This window comes from Dendrobates tinctorius, unplaced genomic scaffold, assembly GCF_039654945.1.
Source record: "Dendrobates tinctorius isolate UK_male_01 unplaced genomic scaffold, ASM3965494v1 ptg000007l, whole genome shotgun sequence".
Classification (NCBI taxonomy): domain Eukaryota; kingdom Metazoa; phylum Chordata; class Amphibia; order Anura; family Dendrobatidae; genus Dendrobates; species Dendrobates tinctorius.
In genome coordinates this window covers 51,065,532-51,083,455 of record NW_027361675.1, presented here as the reverse complement: position 1 = coordinate 51,083,455, position 17,924 = coordinate 51,065,532, and the positions used below count along the sequence as shown (strand labels likewise).

The 17,924-nt window shown below is 43.4% G+C and overlaps 1 protein-coding gene across 1 annotated transcript in view; it reads left to right on the top strand.

The window, feature by feature from the left end:
- The window catches only part of LOC141088462 (multidrug and toxin extrusion protein 2-like), a 219,633-nt gene that overhangs the window by 112,324 nt on the left and 89,385 nt on the right, over nt 1-17,924 (top strand). Inside the window, exons 5-6 of the mRNA XM_073574554.1 lie at nt 10,748-10,790; nt 11,072-11,116. Coding sequence (XP_073430655.1) covers nt 10,748-10,790; nt 11,072-11,116 — 88 coding nt within the window. The remainder of the gene's footprint in view (nt 1-10,747; nt 10,791-11,071; nt 11,117-17,924) is intronic.

The window sequence follows — 17,924 nt, the reverse complement described above, 5'->3', positions numbered from 1 at the left end:
CACAAAACAGCAAAAAACATTAAAAACAGATTAAAAGATGCAAAAAATTGCAATCATCTCAAATCATGAAAAAATGATATGATGATACTCCCACAGCAGAAAAAACCCACATAGCAATAGTGACATTGGGCAAATATCAAACAAGCCACCTCAACATATTGAATATCACAAACAATGTATGTAAAATAGTATAGTCATACATAGACCAAAAGGTCTGTGTATGTGAGGTGTAAAAAGCCGCTATTCACAGCACCATATGAGCCAAAAAAGAGTTAACAGGGCAAAAAAAAAAGCCCACACAATTGTTCAATACCTGACCCAAAAAAGGAAAGCTTATAGACCCTGTAGATGCACAGGGACCAGATGATATTCAGGATAAAGATATATAATGCCAGAAAGTGCTGGAAGCAGCTGGTGGGGTAAGGGAGTTGGGGAGCAAGGCCCCACGCATATCGCCACACGCTGTGTGGCTTCTTCAGGGGAGGATAAAGCGCTTAAATTCAATTATACCTTTCGAGCGGACACTGTACCAGAATAGAGGTTGCTTGGGGAAGTTTTATAAAATTTGGGATGTATGGAATACATCTCACCTTACTATAACAACGCGTAGATAGTGGTCTGTTATTAGGATAATAGCTGTAGTGAAAAAATTATTGACTTTTACTTTATAGGTTTATAATGTCATCAGTGCTATGGAGGTTGTTTTGGCAGCAGGGTAGGAGTAATAGTTTTTTTGTATTATGTTAGACATGTTGGTTGTAATGTATCAGTCTGGGTAATGCATAGCCAAACATTTGTATAGCTGAATAACGGGTTCTTGTAATTACAGTCATGGCCAAAAGTTTTGAGAATGACACAAATATTATATTTTCACATGATCTGCTGGCCTCTGGTTTTTATGTGTGTTTGTCAGATGTTTTTATCACATACAGAAATATAATTGCAATCATATTATGAGTAGCAAAAGGTTATATTGACAGTTAGAATGAGTTAATGCAGCAAGTCAATATTTGCAGTGTTGACCCTTCTTCTTCAGGACCTCAGCAATTCTCCCTGGCATGCTCTCAATCAACTTCTGGATCAAATCCTGACTGATAGCAGTCCATTCTTGCAAAATCAATGCTTTTATTTTGTCTGAATTTGAAGGTTTTTGTTTGTCCACCCGTCTCTTGATGATTGACCACAAGTTCTCAATGGGATTAAGATCTGGGGAGTTTCCAGGCCATGGTCCCAAAATCTCTATGTTTTGTTCCCTGAGCCATTTAGTTATCACCTTTGCTTTATGGCAAGGTGCTCCATCATGTTGAAAAAGGCATTGTTGATCGCCAAACTGCTCTTGGACGGTTGGGAGAAGTTGCTCTTGGAGGACATTCTGGTACCATTCTTTATTCATGGCTGTGTTTTTAGGCAAGACTGAGAGAGAGCCCATTCCCTTGGCTGAGAAGCAACCCCACACATGAATGGTTTCAGGATGCTTGACAGTTGGCATGAGACAAGACAGGTGGTAGCGCTCACCTGGTCTTCTCTGAATAAGCCATTTTCCAGATGTCCCAAACAATTGAAAAGGGGATTCATCAAAGAAAATGACTTTACCCCAGTCCTCAGCAGTCCACTCCCTGTACCTCTTGCAGAATATCAGTCTGTCCATGATGTTTTTCCTGGAGAGAAGTGGCTTCTTTGCTGCCCTCCTTGAGACCAGGCCTTGCTCCAAGAGTCTCCTCCTCACAGTGCGTGCAGATGCACTCACACCTGCCTGCTGCCATTCCTTAGCAAGCTCTGCACTGCTGGTAGCCCGATCCCGCAGCTGAAACACTTTTAAGAGACAGTCCTGGCGCTTGCTGGTCTTTCTTGGGCGCCCAGGAGCCTTTTTGGCAACAAGGGAACCTCTCTCCTTGAAGTTCTTGATGATGCGATAGATTTTTGACTGAGGTGCAATCTTTCTAGCTGCGATACTCTTCCCTGTTAGGCCATTTTTGTGCAGTGCAATGATGACTGCACGTGTTTCTTTAGAGATAACCATGGTTAACAGAAGAGAAACAATGATGCCAAGCACCAGCCTCCTTTTAAAGTGTCCAGTGGTGTCATTCTTACTTAATCATGACCGATTGATCTCCAGCCCTGTCCTCATCAACACCCACACCTGTGTTAATGGAGCAATCACTGAAACGATGTTAGCTGGTCCTTTTAAGGCAGGGCTGAAATGATGTTGAAATGTGTTTTGGGTTGTAAAGTTCATTTTCTAGGCAAATATTGACTTTGCAAGTAATTGCTGTTAAGCTGATCACTCTTTATAACATTCTGGAGTATATTGCAAATTGCCATTAGAAAAAATGAAGCAGTAGACTTTGTAAAAATTAATATTTGTGTCATTCTCAATACTTTTGGCCATGACTGTACTCCTAGATTATCCATAGGCCTCGCAAGAGTGAGGACCTGTGAAATTGAGATCTCTACAAATAACTCAATATGCAAACTTGTTGGTTTTCTCCCTTTACAGATATGATGATCGTGTATACATTGCATTGGTTATTTACAAAATGTGTACATCTGTTTGTTCTTTAATAAATGAATTAAAAAAAATAGTTTTACCAAATCCACACTTTTTTTTATTTTGCAATGTAGCCACAAAGACCAACAGAAAACTCTTGCCTTCAACAGGCAATAGAGCCCTATGGTCTTGTTTAGTGTGTACATCAGGAACATTCCCAAAGTACTTAAAGGAGTTGACCACTACTCAGATAACTACTTCTCAATCAATCAATCAATCAAATTTATTATCGCCAAGTACATATTACATTTATACAAGGAATTCTTTGCGGCAAAGAGGCAACATAATATATAACAACAGATACAACAAGTAACATCTAACAAGACAGATACACATGACGATTTAATTGTTGAACAGAGAGTGGATAGAAGCTGTTCATATGGCGGTTGGTGCTGCATTTGGGGACTCTGAAGCGACGTCCTGAAGGGAGTAGTTGGAATGAGGAGTGTCCCGGGTGAGAGGGATCGAATGAAATTTTCAATGCGTGGGATCGAATACTCTTATCATAGAGATCCTGGATTTTAGGCAGGGGGGAACCTATAATTCTCTCTGCTGTTCTGAAAGTCCTTTGTAAGCAGAGTTTGTCATGCACAGTGGCTCCCCCATACCAGACTATCAGAGAGGAACAAATCACAGATCTAATGACAGCATTAAAGAATAAGATCAGCACATTCTTAGACAAACCATATCTTTTCAGCTGACGCAGGAAGAACATCCTCTGTTGTGCTTTTCTTATAACAGCATCCACGTTTTTCCCCCATTTAAGATCATGAGAGATGATAACACCAAGGAATTTGGTCTCTGTGACCCTAAGAACCACTTCGTCATGGATGTAGATTGGAAGTATCTCATGTTGATCTTTCCTAAAATCCACAACCCTCTCAGCAGTTTTTTTAGTGTTGAGTACAAGATTATTGGCTTTACACCAGTCACATATTCTTTCCACCTCACTCCGATACAAGTCTTCAGCATTTCCCCTGATGAGACCAATCAGTGTCATATCATCGGCAAATTTCAAGATTTTTACTGAGTCTGCTGAAGAGATGCAATCATTCGTATAGAGAGAAAACAGTAACGGGGACAAAACACACCCCTGAGGTGCCCCGATGTTTGTGACCAAGGTGTCCGAAGTGAATGGTCCAACTTTTACACTCTGTACCCTGGCTGTCAGGAAGTTATAAATCCACAAGCATAAGTTGAGAGGGACTCCAAGAGCTACCATTTTCTTATGAAGTAAATTCGGATCAATGGTATTGAACGCTGAGCTAAAGTCCATGAAAAGAATCCGGACGTATGAGTGCAGTTCATCTGTATGATCCAAAATGTACTTCAGTGCCAGATTGACAGTGTCGTTTGCCGAACGATTCTCCTTATAGGCAAACTGAAGCGGGTCCCATAGCTTCTGTGTGAATTTTATCAGGTGGGACGGGACATCATAATTCTTTTGAAGACTTTCATAGCTACAGATGTGAGTGCTACTGGTCTATAGTCGTTCAACTCAGAGGATCCCACTTTCTTGGGGACAGGGATAATTGTGGAATTTTTCCAACACTGAGGTACAACGCACTCTTTCAGTGACACATTGTATATATTTGTCAGTATAGGGGCAAGCTGGGTAGCACATACTTTCAGACACATTGGAGATACACCATCAGGGCCAGGTGCCTTTTTGACCTTAAGTCCCTTCAGGATGCGTATCACCTCTGCCTCGGAGATCACTACTTGGGTGTTGCACAATGAATGATCTTTATATGAACAGACTGAGGAGCTTAGAGATGAATAGCCACTGTGTGTAGAGCTTGCCTCAAATCTGCAGTAGAATTCATTTAACTCTGCTGCCAGACTTCTGCTGGGGTTCACTATAGTGGGGTGGCTTTTATAAGTGGTGACCTCTCTTAATCCTCTCCATGCAGATCTAGTATCTTTTAATGAGAACCTTTCCTCCAGAATCTTTGCATACTCATGTTTGGCTAACTTGATCTCTTTAGATCAATCACTGTTTTCTCCAGTTATAATAATAAAACCTATACACACCTCCGTTCCAGTGGTGTTGGCACTGGCTCTCCTAGGGCAATGTCATGAGATCCCTGTGGCCATTCAGTGGCCACCTCACTGTCCCCTCTTTGGACATCCATAGGGAATGAGAGCTGCCGCTCGTGTCTCACTTCCTCTGGATATCTGATTTGCCCAAAGGAGGGGACAGAGAAGTAGCCACTGTGAACAAACAGAGGAAATTTCAGAACATTATTATTCTCTAGTTATGGATGAACCCGATCAGTAAAGTTCGGTGTCTGTACCGAACATCTATTGTCCGTGCACGGACCCTGAACACAGATTTCTCGAGGAAGTCTGTATTACTGTTTGGGTTCAACAGCCCGAACATTGACTGTTTCCTGTCTGAGAGCGCAAAAAAACCCTGGCTCTGATCGGTGGTAAGTTCTTTACAGCTGCTTAGAGTGCTGCAGTTCCCATGCTGTCATACATATGACACTGTGTGAGCCAACAGTTCTGACTAACTGTAAAAAGGTTGCCGCCGGTCACAGCTGTTGGCTGATGAGAGTATTAACTCTCATTGTATGCCTGCTCTCACTGATAGCAGCAAGAGCAAGTGTATGATGATGAGAGTATCCACGAGCTGGTGCCTGTGCAAGAAATAAATAAATTTTTAAAAAATGACGTGCGGTCCCCTCTAATTTTGACAACCAGTGTAGGCAAAACTGACAGCTGCGGCCTGCATCCCTCAGCTCTCAGTGTTATTTTGTCTGGTTATCAAAAATAGAGGAGTCCACATGCCATTTTATTAAATTATTTAAATACATTCTTTTTTTTGTTTGACAACCAGCCAAGCTAAAGCAGACAGCTGGGAGCTGGTATTCTCAGACTGGTAGGGGGCCATGAATATTGCCCCCAGCCTAAAAATAGCAGCCCTTGAAAAGGTGCATCTAAATGTGCCAATTCTGACGCCTTGCACAGCTTTTCTTGCCCTGGTGCGGTGGAAACTGGGGCAATATTTGTGGGGTTTATGTCGGCTTTGTAATGTCAGCTAACATCAAGCCCACAGATTAGTAATGGAGACGCGTCTGTAAGATACCCCTATTACTAACCCCGTAGTAAGATTGTAATAAAGACACAACAAGAATAAAGTCCTTTATTATAAATAAAACTCCTCACGCTTTTACCCATTTTTTTTTCAATTAAAAATAATAACAGATCATATTACTCTCCTTTCCGGTGAGAAGATAATCCATATCTGTCCCACAAAGAAGTCTAGTTCTGCTACAACTGGGTGGTTCCTTGAGTGCTGGCATGATGCTACTGCTCAGCAAGCCAGCCAGAACAACACACTGAGATAGTAGTGTAATTACGCTGTTGCAGTGTGTAGTGCTAATGTGAGATAGGTCACCGGAGTTCATAGCTGATGAACCCCGGTCACCTCACTTACGTTACCATGTCAATTATACCATCCTGAGAACTTTCTTATGCAGCATGCAGTGACGTCAGTGATTTGACCAGGGTTTATCAGCTATGAACTTCAGTGAACTTTCTCACATCAACACTACTGTACACACTGCAAGAGCATTCTCATGCTCTTTTGTCAGTGTGTTCTGGCTGGCTTGCTGAGCCGCTCTTGCTGGCTTGCTGAGCGGCTCACCATGTCAGCTCTCACAGATTGGGTAGCCTATATGTTAGATTACATTTAAAGTTACGGTAAGTTCAATTTTTGCATTTTACTTCTGTTTTAGAGGTCTGTTTAAGCTTGGAGCTGCCCCTGTTATTTAATTAAAGAGTGGGCGGCCTTAGACCGGTGAATTTTTTAAATAACACCTATTAAAGGGATGCTGTTACCAGTTTTTTGCTACTGCATCTGAGAGCAGCATGATGTAGAGCCTGATTTCAGAGATGTCACTTACTGAGCTGCTTGGTGTAGTTTTGACAAATTCACTGTTTTATCTGCTGCAGATCTACCAGGTTCTCTGAATTCTGAGCTCTGTGTAAAGGGCCCATTACACTAAGCGATATCACTAGCAATATCGCTATAACGTCACTAGTTTTGTGATGCTGCAGCGATATTGCTAGCGATATCACTATGTGTGATACTTACCTCTGACTGGCTCCCCCGCTGATCGCGCGAGAACGTCCTGGGCCGTTTCTCGTCGGCCACTTCCTGCTGGGCTTCCTGCTGTGGCGACGAGCGACGCGTAGACGCGGGCGGGAGGACGTCAGGAACAACTCGTCTGACAGGTAAGTAGCGACCCCCGACCACTGCTATGTCGCTGGTGAGATCTGCCTGTTTGGCAGCTCACTAGCGACCACTTAGCGATGCACCAGCGATTCTGACCGAGTCATATCGTGGTCGGGATGGCTGGTGCATCGCTAATTGTAATGGTACCCTAACACTGCCGTCATCATTGATTGGCAGCTTTTTGTGGACTACCTGGCAGGAGGTTTACTAATCCTCTAGTGATGATCTCCTACTGATAAAACAATGAATTTATAAAAACTATTATAAGCAGCCCAGGAAGTTAACACATTGATGGAATCAGGGTCACTGCCCCTACATCATGCTGCTTTCAGATTAGGTGGCAAAACCTGGTGACGGATTTAATTTAACAAAATAGGTCACAAGTGTCCATAATATCCCTTTTAAGGATCTGACTTTCTAGGATAAGTGGGTTCTGAACTTCCATGTTGTGGAATCCCACAATTCTCAGCACTCACTGCCGTGAAAGAGCGAGATCTCATTCTTTGCACTAAGGCTGGTTTCACATTTGCGTTTTTTTTCGCGGTAATTTAGCGCTAAATAGCGCATGCGTTTTTTTTTCCTATACTTTGCATGGGATGCGCTTATGTGCGCATACACATGCGTTTGTACGCGTTTTACCGCACATGCGTTTTTTTGCGGTATGCGCTCGGGCGCACAAAATGCAACTTGTTGCATTTTTTGTGCGTCCGATTTGCCTCAAAAAAACGCATGCGCGCGCAATGCGTTTTTTTACAGCAAGACACCCAATATAAGTCTATGGGTGCGCATATGTGCGCATTGGCATGCTTATGTATGCGTTTTTTTGCACATGCGTTTTTTTTTGTTAACCATGGAATTTAGGGGTTTGGGTTAGAGTTAGGGTTAGTTAAGGGGGTTTAGGGTTAGGGTTAGGGTCAGGGTTAGGGTTAAGTATGGTTTGGTTAAGGGTTAGGGTCAGGGTTAGGGTCAGGGTTAGGGTTAGGGTTAAGTATGGTTTGGTTAAGGGTTAGGGTCAGGGTTAGGGTCAGGGTTAGGGTCAGGGTTAGGGTTAAGTATGGTTTGGTTAAGGGTTAGGGTCAGGGTTAGGGTCAGGGTTAGGGTTAAGTATGGTTTGGTTAAGGGTTAGGGTCAGGGTTAGGGTCAGGGTTAGGGTCAGGGTTAGGGTTAAGGTTAGTTAGGGTTTGGGTTAGGGTTAAGTATGGTTTGGTTAAGGGTTAGGGTCAGGGTTAGGGTTAAGTATGGTTTGGTTAAGGGTTAGGGTCAGGGTTAGGGTCAGGGTTAGGGTTAAGTATGGTTTGGTTAAGGGTTAGGGTCAGGGTTAGGGTCAGGGTTAGGGTTAAGTATGGTTTGGTTAAGGGTTAGGGTCAGGGTTAGGGTCAGGGTTAGGGTCAGGGTTAGGGTTAAGTATGGTTTGGTTAAGGGTTAGGGTCAGGGTTAGGGTCAGGGTTAGGGTCAGGGTTAGGGTTAAGTATGGTTTGGTTAAGGGTTAGGGTCAGGGTTAGGGTCAGGGTTAGGGTCAGGGTTAGGGTTAAGTATGGTTTGGTTAAGGGTTAGGGTCAGGGTTAGGGTCAGGGTTAGGGTCAGGGTTAGGGTTAAGTATGGTTTGGTTAAGGGTTAGGGTCAGGGTTAGGGTCAGGGTTAGGGTTAGGGTTAGGGTTAAGGTTAGTTAGGGTTTGGGTTAGGGTTAAGTATGGTTTGGTTAAGGGTTAGGGTCAGGGTTAGGGTTAAGTATGGTTTGGTTAAGGGTTAGGGTCAGGGTTAGGGTTAAGTATGGTTTGGTTAAGGGTTAGGGTCAGGGTCAGGGTTAGGGTCAGGGTTAGGGTCAGGGTTAGGGTTAAGTATGGTTTGGTTAAGGGTTAGGGTCAGGGTTAGGGTCAGGGTTAGGGTTAAGTATGGTTTGGTTAAGGGTTAGGGTCAGGGTCAGGGTCAGGGTTAGGGTCAGGGTTAGGGTTAAGTATGGTTTGGTTAAGGGTTAGGGTCAGGGTTAGGGTCAGGGTTAGGGTTAAGTATGGTTTGGTTAAGGGTTAGGGTCAGGGTTAGGGTTAGGGTCAGGGTTAGGGTTAAGTAGGGTCAGGGTTAGGGTCAGGGTTAGGGTTAGGGTTAAGTATGGTTTGGTTAAGGGTTAGGGTCAGGGTCAGGGTTAGGGTCAGGGTTAGGGTCAGGGTTAGGGTTAAGTATGGTTTGGTTAAGGGTTAGGGTCAGGGTTAGGGTCAGGGTTAGGGTTAAGTATGGTTTGGTTAAGGGTTAGGGTCAGGGTTAGGGTCAGGGTTAGGGTTAAGTATGGTTTGGTTAAGGGTTAGGGTCAGGGTTAGGGTCAGGGTTAGGGTTAAGTATGGTTTGGTTAAGGGTTAGGGTCAGGGTTAGGGTTAGGGTCAGGGTTAGGGTTAAGTAGGGTCAGGGTTAGGGTCAGGGTTAGGGTTAGGGTCAGGGTTAGGGTTAGGGTTAAGGTTAGTTAGGGTTTGGGTTAGGGTTAAGTATGGTTTGGTTAGGGTCAGGGTTAGGGTTAAGTATGGTTTGGTTAAGGGTTAGGGTTAGGGTCAGGGTTAGGGTTAGTAAAGTCATGGTTTGGGTTAGTGTGAGGGGCCACCTAATGTTGGAAAAAAACGCAAACGCGGTAAAAACGCACTAAAAACGCATACAAACGCATAAAAACGCTGCTTTTTTTTCATGCATGCTCATAAAAATGCTTGAAAAAAACGCAGCAGTTGTATGCTTTTGTATGCGTTTTTCAATGCGTTTTTTTGCGGGAAAAACGCGCTGCAAAAAAAAGCAAGTGCGAAACAGGCCTTAACTACTTTACTAATCAGTTACTGAATGGTAACCACTCTAATGATGTTACCATTCAGTAACAGCTTAGCAAAGTGCATAGAAGAGCATAGAAGAGCTGTGTTATGCAAAGAGCGAGCTGTGGAGGTTTGTCTTGATCCCGCTCAGCTTGTTGGGATGGCAGTACAATACACTGAAATTAGGACTTGACTCTTGCGAAATAGTTGGGTACTTTCGGTGGAATATTAAGGAAATTTTGGACCTTTTTTGTTGATAGATGTTATTTAGAAAATTTGCCATTCTGATGCTGCTTACTCTTTTCTTAACCCCTTAACGACCACCGATACGCCTTTTAACGGCAGCAATTAAGGGCAGGGCTGCCACTAGGGATTTCGAGGCCCCATACTGGCAAAATTTTCGGGGCCCCCTTGAGACTCTACCCAAGCTCCATCCCAGCCCCACCTACACCCCTTGAACTGTCCACAGTCAAAACATTTCTTAAGCCGCCACCACGGCTTATATTGAAGAAATTTTATCACTAACATGAAGTACAGTATGTCCTGATAAAACATTGTCAGAATCAGTGGAATACTTTGAAGCATTCCAGAGCTATAACTTCATAAATTGACAATGGTCAGAATTGTAAAAATTGGCTTGGTCATTAAGTACGCCTGTCACTAAGGGGTTAAATAAAAATGGAGGCTCCAAATTGTTGATGGGTACTATTTAACTATAGATTAGGACATTATTTTAATGTCCTTTAAACAATAAAGTAAACTTTCATAGTAAAAAAATCTTTGCATCAGTCATGTCACATCAACAGCACATAACCAGGGATGCCAATCACTGGCAGGAGCTGGGGGCCGCACTGCCTCAGCAGTCAGTAAGTGTTACCATGTTTACACATAGTGTAATTGTTACATTTTTTCATTCTGCAGTTTTTTTTGCGCAGAAAATCTGCTGCGTTTAATTGTACAAGTAAAGTGGATGTGAAAACTCATGCAGTAAATGTTTCTTTCTTTGCTTATATGGATGAGCAATTAAAGTTAATTTTTAACTGATTATTATGTCATACAGGTTACTCATCTATCACAAGATTACATGAATGACCTCAGTCACATGTTGACTTTGATCTGAGTTCATTAATAAGTTCCCAGGTTTTTAATGCACATGTTGTTTTTCATTTTCAGGTTAACCCAAACTTACGTGATGATATTTACTCCTGCTCTCCCTGTAAGTTCTGCCTTTTGGTCATTACACTTTACATTACTGAAGCAAGGAAAGGATCAAGATAGTAATTTGAGTGGCAGACAATGAATTATCTTTATTGTGCAAATGATACAGTATCTGTTTTCACTGACATTGATGCTAAAGTAACATTTTTCACATTATTATATTTAAAATTCGCAAAGTGCAAACACACCTCCTTTTGGCTTTTATTTTTTCTCATTTTAATGATAAGTGTATTGCTTTGTGTTGTATGTTGTATATTCAGTTTTGATTTTCCATTACAGGCAGTGTTCCTTTATCAGCTACAGACACGATATTTACAAAACCAGGTACATCTTATGACATTTGCAGTTATTCAAATTTTGGTTGTTTCTTTTAGTATTTTAATTATATTAAGTGTACCTTTTCTAGGGAGCCTGTCATGTCCCCAAACGCTATTTGCCTGCAGCAACAGTGGCATGTAAAAGTTTGCCCGCCTACCTTGTTAAAATTAAGATTAAATTATCTCTAAAGGGTCTAAAGTTAAGGATAACACATTTCCTTTGTATTTTAGGCAAAAAAGGTATCTTTTTTACATTTTAAAATTATATAAAGGAAAATGGGCCAATGCAAATGTTTGGGGACCACTGGAAATTTGTGTGCTCATATAAGGTTGACCCAAGGTTTCAAACTTTAATTAGAATGTTAGGGTTATGGCTTGTTCACTATCATTGTTAGGAAAGGTCAGGTGATGCAAACTTCCCATCTTTACAAAAACCCAGTCTCCTTTAACCCTGTGCCAAAAACAGGTTCTTCTAAGCAGCTGCCCAGCACTAAGAAAATGAAAATGATTGAGGCACACAAAGCAGGAGAAGGCTATAAGAATATAGCAAAGCATTTTGGAGTTTCCCTTTCTTCAGTTCAAAATGTCATTAAGAAATGGCAGTTAACAGTAACAGTGGAGGTCAAGTTAAGGTCTGGAAGACAAAGCAAAATTTTAGAGAGAGCTGCTGGTCAGATTGCTAGAGAAGCAAATCAGAACCCATGAACCCATGCTTGACTGCAAAAGACTTTCAGAAAAATTTAACAGACTCTGGAATTGTGTTACATTGTTCTAATGTTCAAATAAAGTCCGTGGAGCCTCATTTAAGAGTCTCAAACACGGGACTAGCCAGATCTAATGTTCAGAGACACATGCATAAATATGGCCTTAATGGAAGAATCATCTGAAGAAATCCTCTCTTGCGTTCTCACCATAAAATTCAGCTTCAGAAGTATGAAAAAGAACTAATAAAGAGAAAATTGTGCACCACCAATAAGTGCTGCAACTGACTGTTTCGTGTATGGGAAAAGAAAAATGTGCTAGTACAATTAGAGCTCCACTTTGATTATTTATACATCTAAACTAGCCTGATGCATTTTGGATACAAGTCCTGTAGACCGATGAGGTTAAAATAGAACTCTTTCAGGAAAAGAACATCTCGCCAACTATTAAGCATGGGGTTGGATCAATCATATTTTGGGGTTGTGTTGCAGCCAATGGAACGGGGAACATTTCATGAGTAGAGGGAAGAATGGATTCAATGAAATTTCAAAAAATTTGTGAAGCAAACAACACCATCTGTGGGGAAAAAAAAAGCTAAAGTTGAAAAGAGGAAGGTTTCTACAAATGGATAATTATCCTAAACACATATCAAAATCCACAATAGACTATCTCAGAAAGCACAAGCTGAAGGTTTTACAGTGTCCCTCACAGTCCCCTGATTTGAACATCATTGAAAATCTGTGGCTAGACCTCAAAATAGCAGTGCATGCAAAATGACCCAGGAATCTCACAGAACTGGAAGAATTTCCCACAGAATGATGGATGATAACCCCTTAAACAAGAATTGAAAGACTCTTAGCTGGCTACGGAAAGCGTTTAGGGTGCTACTAGGTTCTAACCATGCAGGGTGCCAAAATTTATGCATCTGCCCATTTTCCTTTTTGTAATTTTTAAAATTTAATTGATGGAAAAAAATATATATAAATAATTTAAAAAATATAAAAAATATGTATTTTTGCAAAAAAATGCAGGAGGAATACATTAAAGCCAGTGAGTGTCCAGTGAGGCGTCTCCTGATGAAGTGAGACACGAAACGTGCGTTGGGGCGACTGGACACTCACACTCACTGGCTTTAATGTAAGTTCCTCCTGCATTTTTTATTTTGTATACTTGGGGCTTTGTTGTAATTGTTTATGGCCACTTGGTGACACATATATTAGTCCACATTTAGGCTATTTAACTTGCAGAGGATTCAGTGCTGCTTCACTTATATTTCATTTTTTGCACTTATGCCTTTATAAAACTTTGCATATTCGCACATATATATTTACTAATTGGCACTTTGCACTTTTTGGAGCTGCAAAAGTACTGTATTATCCAGTCAGTGTTTTGTCACTTTGTGTGGATTGGTAGCCTCTGTTTTAGTTATGGATTTTACCATTATTGATTTTGAATAAAATGTAATATTTTTTGGATTATACTCGTTTGGTTGTTTTTTGCTTAGTACATTTTTGAATTCTCAGTCCAAATTTATTGTATTCTGTGGACAAAACAGTGTGTATTCACTGTGTATGTATAGCCTTCTACCAGCTAGTTCTTCTCTTTTCCATTAAGTTTATGACATCCCATGATTAAAAACTGACTAGCTGAATCCTTCTAAGCTCTATGTAGAAATAGGAGGTCAATTTTGCATGTATGACTCATCAATTACTGCAAAAATCAATGGCAGGGGGAGGAGGGAACAGGTGTGTTACGAGTTAAAGAGGATGAGGATAAATGCAGGGACAAAGAGGCTTCCTGTTTGTACTTAGAGCAGAGAAAAGAGAAGAATTACCTGTGTAGAAAGGCAAAATAAGCAATTGTAAGTACAGAGTGCTATATATGATTGCAATACATTGGGAGTATAAAAACTTTGATGGAAATACTTTTTTAATTTGAATATAATGTCATTATGTTAGCACCACGCCGGGTAACCGGTGTGTCAGTTCACTCACCCACGTTGCAGTTGGTTCCTCCCTTCCGCATGCTCCCAGCAACACTTCCAGACGGGTTTCTGGTCATGTTCTAAGGGCACGCACACGCATGCTCCTGCCCTCTTAAAGGGCCAGCGTGTGCACTTGCTATTTCCTCCCCAGCCAATGGTTATGAGGCATTATGTACAGTGGGGCAAAAAAGTATTTAGTCAGTCAGCAATAGTGCAAGTTCCACCACTTAGGCTGGTTTCACATTAGCGCATTTTCAGCGCGCGCACGGCCGGGGGTAGCTCCGCCCCCGAGCCGGCTCTCTGCCCGGCGTGCCCGCCCCTTCCTTGTAGCGCCGCCTCCTAGCGGACAGCGGCGCCTGCGATCGGCGCACCCTATCTTTAGCATAGGGTGCGCCGATCATGCGCAGGCCGTGCGCTAGTTGCGCTTTGACCTGCGCTGCGCACTTTTGACGGTGCGCCGTGCGCGCCAAAATCCGAAAAGTTTGATTTTGGCGCGCACGGCGCACCGTCAAAAGTGCGCAGCGCAGGTCAAAGCGCAACTAGCGCACGGCTTGCGCACGATCGGCGCACCCTATGCTAAAGATAGGGTGCGCCGATCGCAGGCGCCGCTGTCCGCTAGGAGGCGGCGCTACAAGGAAGGGGCGGGCACGCCGGGCAGAGAGCCGGCTCGGGGGCGGAGCTACCCCCGGCCGTGCGCGCGCTGAAAAAGCGCTAATGTGAAACCGGCCTTAAAAAGATGAGCGGCGTCTGTAATTTACATCATAGGTAGACCTCAACTATGGGAGACAAACTGAGAAAAAAAAATCCAGAAAATCACATTGTCTGTTTTTTTTTCATTTTATTTGCATATTATGGTGGAAAATAAGTATTTGGTCAGAAACAAGCAATCAAGATTTCTGGCTCTCACAGACCTGTAACTTCTTCTTTAAGAGTCTCCTCTTTCCTCCACTCATTACCTGTAGTAATGGCACCTGTTTAAACTTGTTATCAGTATAAAAAGACACCTGTGCACACCCTCAAACAGTCTGACTCCAAACTCCACTATGGTGAAGACCAAAGAGCTGTCAAAGGACACCAGAAACAAAATTGTAGCCCTGCACCAGGCTGGGAAGACTGAATCTGCAATAGCCAACCAGCTTGGAGTGAAGAAATCAACTGTGGGAGCAATAATTAGAAAATGGAAGACATACAAGACCACTGATAATCTCCCTCGATCTGGTGCTCCACGCAAAATCCCACCCCGTGGGGTCAGAATGATCACAAGAACGGTGAGCAAAAATCCCAGAACCACGCGGGGGGACCTAGTGAATGAACTGCAGAGAGCTGGGACCAATGTAACAAGGCCTACCATAAGTAACACACTACGCCACCATGGACTCAGATCCTGCAGTGCCAGACGTGTCCCACTGCTTAAGCCTGTACATGTCCGGGCCCGTCTGAAGTTTGCTAGAGAGCATTTGGATGATCCAGAGGAGTTTTGGGAGAATGTCCTATGGTCTGATGAAACCAAACTGGAACTGTTTGGTAGAAACACAACTTGTCGTGTTTGGAGGAAAAAGAATACTGAGTTGCATCCATCAAACACCTTACCTACTGTAAAGCATGGTGGTGGAAACATCATGCTTTGGGGCTGTTTCTCTGCAAAGGGGCCAGGACGACTGATCCGGGTACATGAAAGAATGAATGGGGCCATGTATCGTGAGATTTTGAGTGCAAATCTCCTTCCATCAGCAAGGGCATTGAAGATGAAACGTGGCTGGGTCTTTCAACATGACAATGATCCAAAGCACACCGCCAGGGCAACGAAGGAGTGGCTTCGTAAGAAGCATTTCAAGGTCCTGGAGTGGCCTAGCCAGTCTCCAGATCTCAACCCTATAGAAAACCTTTGGAGGGAGTTGAAAGTCCGTGTTGCCAAGCGAAAAGCCAAAAACATCACTGCTCTAGAGGAGATCTGCATGGAGGAATGGGCCAACATACCAACAACAGTGTGTGGCAACCTTGTGAAGACTTACAGAAAACGTTTGACCTCTGTCATTGCCAACAAAGGATATATCACAAAGTATTGAGATGAAATTTTGTTTCTGACCAAATACTTATTTTCCACCATAATATGCAAATAAAATGAAAAAAAACAGACAATGTGATATTCTGGATTTTTTTTTCTCAGTTTGTCTCCCATAGTTGAGGTCTACCTATGATGTAAATTACAGACGCCTCTCATCTTTTTAAGTGGTGGAACTTGCACTATTGCTGACTGACTAAATACTTTTTTGCCCCACTGTATATATTGATTCCTCTCCACTGGGGAGGTGCCTGAGCAACCTTCCTGTTTTAGTCTATGTTGTGTAAGGTCGCACACCAGTGCAAGTCCTGCCAGTTGTACACTAAGTACAAATCCTGCCAGTTGTACTCCAAGTACAAATCCTGCCTGCTGTACTCTGAAGCAAATCCTGTCTGCTGCACTCTGAAGCAAATCTCGCTTGCTGCACTCGGAAGCAAATCCTGCCTGCTGCACTCTGTAGCAAATTCCGCTAACTGCACTCTAAAGGAAATCCTGCTTGCTGCACTCTGACACAAACTCTGTCTCTGACACAAACTCTGCTGCACTCTGATAAAAACTTGGTCAGCTGCAATCTGATACAAACTCTACCTGTTGCTCCATCCAGTTTGTCCTTCAGGTCCAGCTGCTGCACGACCATTGGTCTGCTCTGGAGTTGCACCTGGCGTTCATCGGGAGCCAAGTCTAACCTCACCATCAGAGGCTCTAGTGAATAGTCAGGTGTTCGCTTAGTCACGCCCCTCCAGGCTCTCTGCAGTCCGTGGAACAGTGGTTCCACAAACCATGTCCTGAGAGTTTGCTCAGGACATGGATCCCGCTGGATCCCAGACCCTGATCGTACAGACCATGTACCAGGGGCTTTGCCGACAGAAGAAAGCACAGGAAGAGCTGTCCACACAGATGCAGTCCTTAACCACTAAGTTGGAGGCTTAAATATCCCTCCAGAGTTCCAGCATGTCGAAACAGCCGTTTCTCCTCCTGAGACTTCCCAGACAATTTGCGTAGTTCAAGATCCTGGCCTCCGACTCGCAGCCCCACCACGTTTTGACGGCAATCCGAAGGGTTCATCAACCAGTGCCGGCTACATTTTGAACTACTTCCCGCTGGACCGAGCAAAGATGGCGTTTCTAATGTTGCACCTTGGAGGCGAGGCTCTGGCATGGTTGAACCCATTGTGGCATAGAGAGTATCCGATTATCTCCGATTTGCCTGCATTCTTGGAAGCTTTTTGCAAAGTGTTCGATGAACCCGGGGCGACCCACCTCTGCAGCTTCCGCTTTGCTCCATTTACGTCAGACCAATTCTTCTGTGGGCAATATGCGGTACGCTTCTGTCGTTCAAACTCGAATAGGACAATGAAGCTTTGCTGGTGACATTCTGGGAGGGGCTTTCTGGAGATTTTAAGGATAAGCTAGCCGGTCGAGACCTACCAACTACCCTCGACGACCTGATCTCTCTCGCCATTCGTATAGACCTCCGCTTCAGTGAGCGTGCTAGTGAGGTGACACGTAAAAGAAAACTGAAGCACCTGGCTCCGTTTTTCAAGGACCGGAGAAGATCCACCATCTTGGGGTGGTAGGAGAAGTCTCTCAACCCCTCATTTTTACTGTGGCCGTGACAACCGGTGAATCCCAGTTTGTCAAGTCAGCATATTTGAATTCTGGGGCAGCCGGAAATTTTATCCTTCACTCTCTAGTGGATCGGTTCCAAATCCCAGTTCATCCACTCCAGAACCCTCTCACAATATCATTTGTCAATGGGAGAACTCTTCGGGAGACGGTTCGCTTGGCTACTGAGGCGCTTGAGGTCTGTATTGGGATGCTCTCTACAGAGAAAATGGTCTTATAGGTACTCTCTCCAACATGTCTCACGCCTTTCTCTTGGGCCTACCATGGCTGCGTCAGCACGAACCTCTGTTGGACTGGAGAACTGGAGAAGTGCTCCACTGGGGACATTTCGGTCATGGGAGGTGTCTGGCTCTTGTGCGCCCGGCTAAGGCCCAGTCTAGTCCAGCATCGCTGCCCGTTTTGCCGTCTGCCTATTTGTCCGTATTTTTACAAGAAGGAGGCC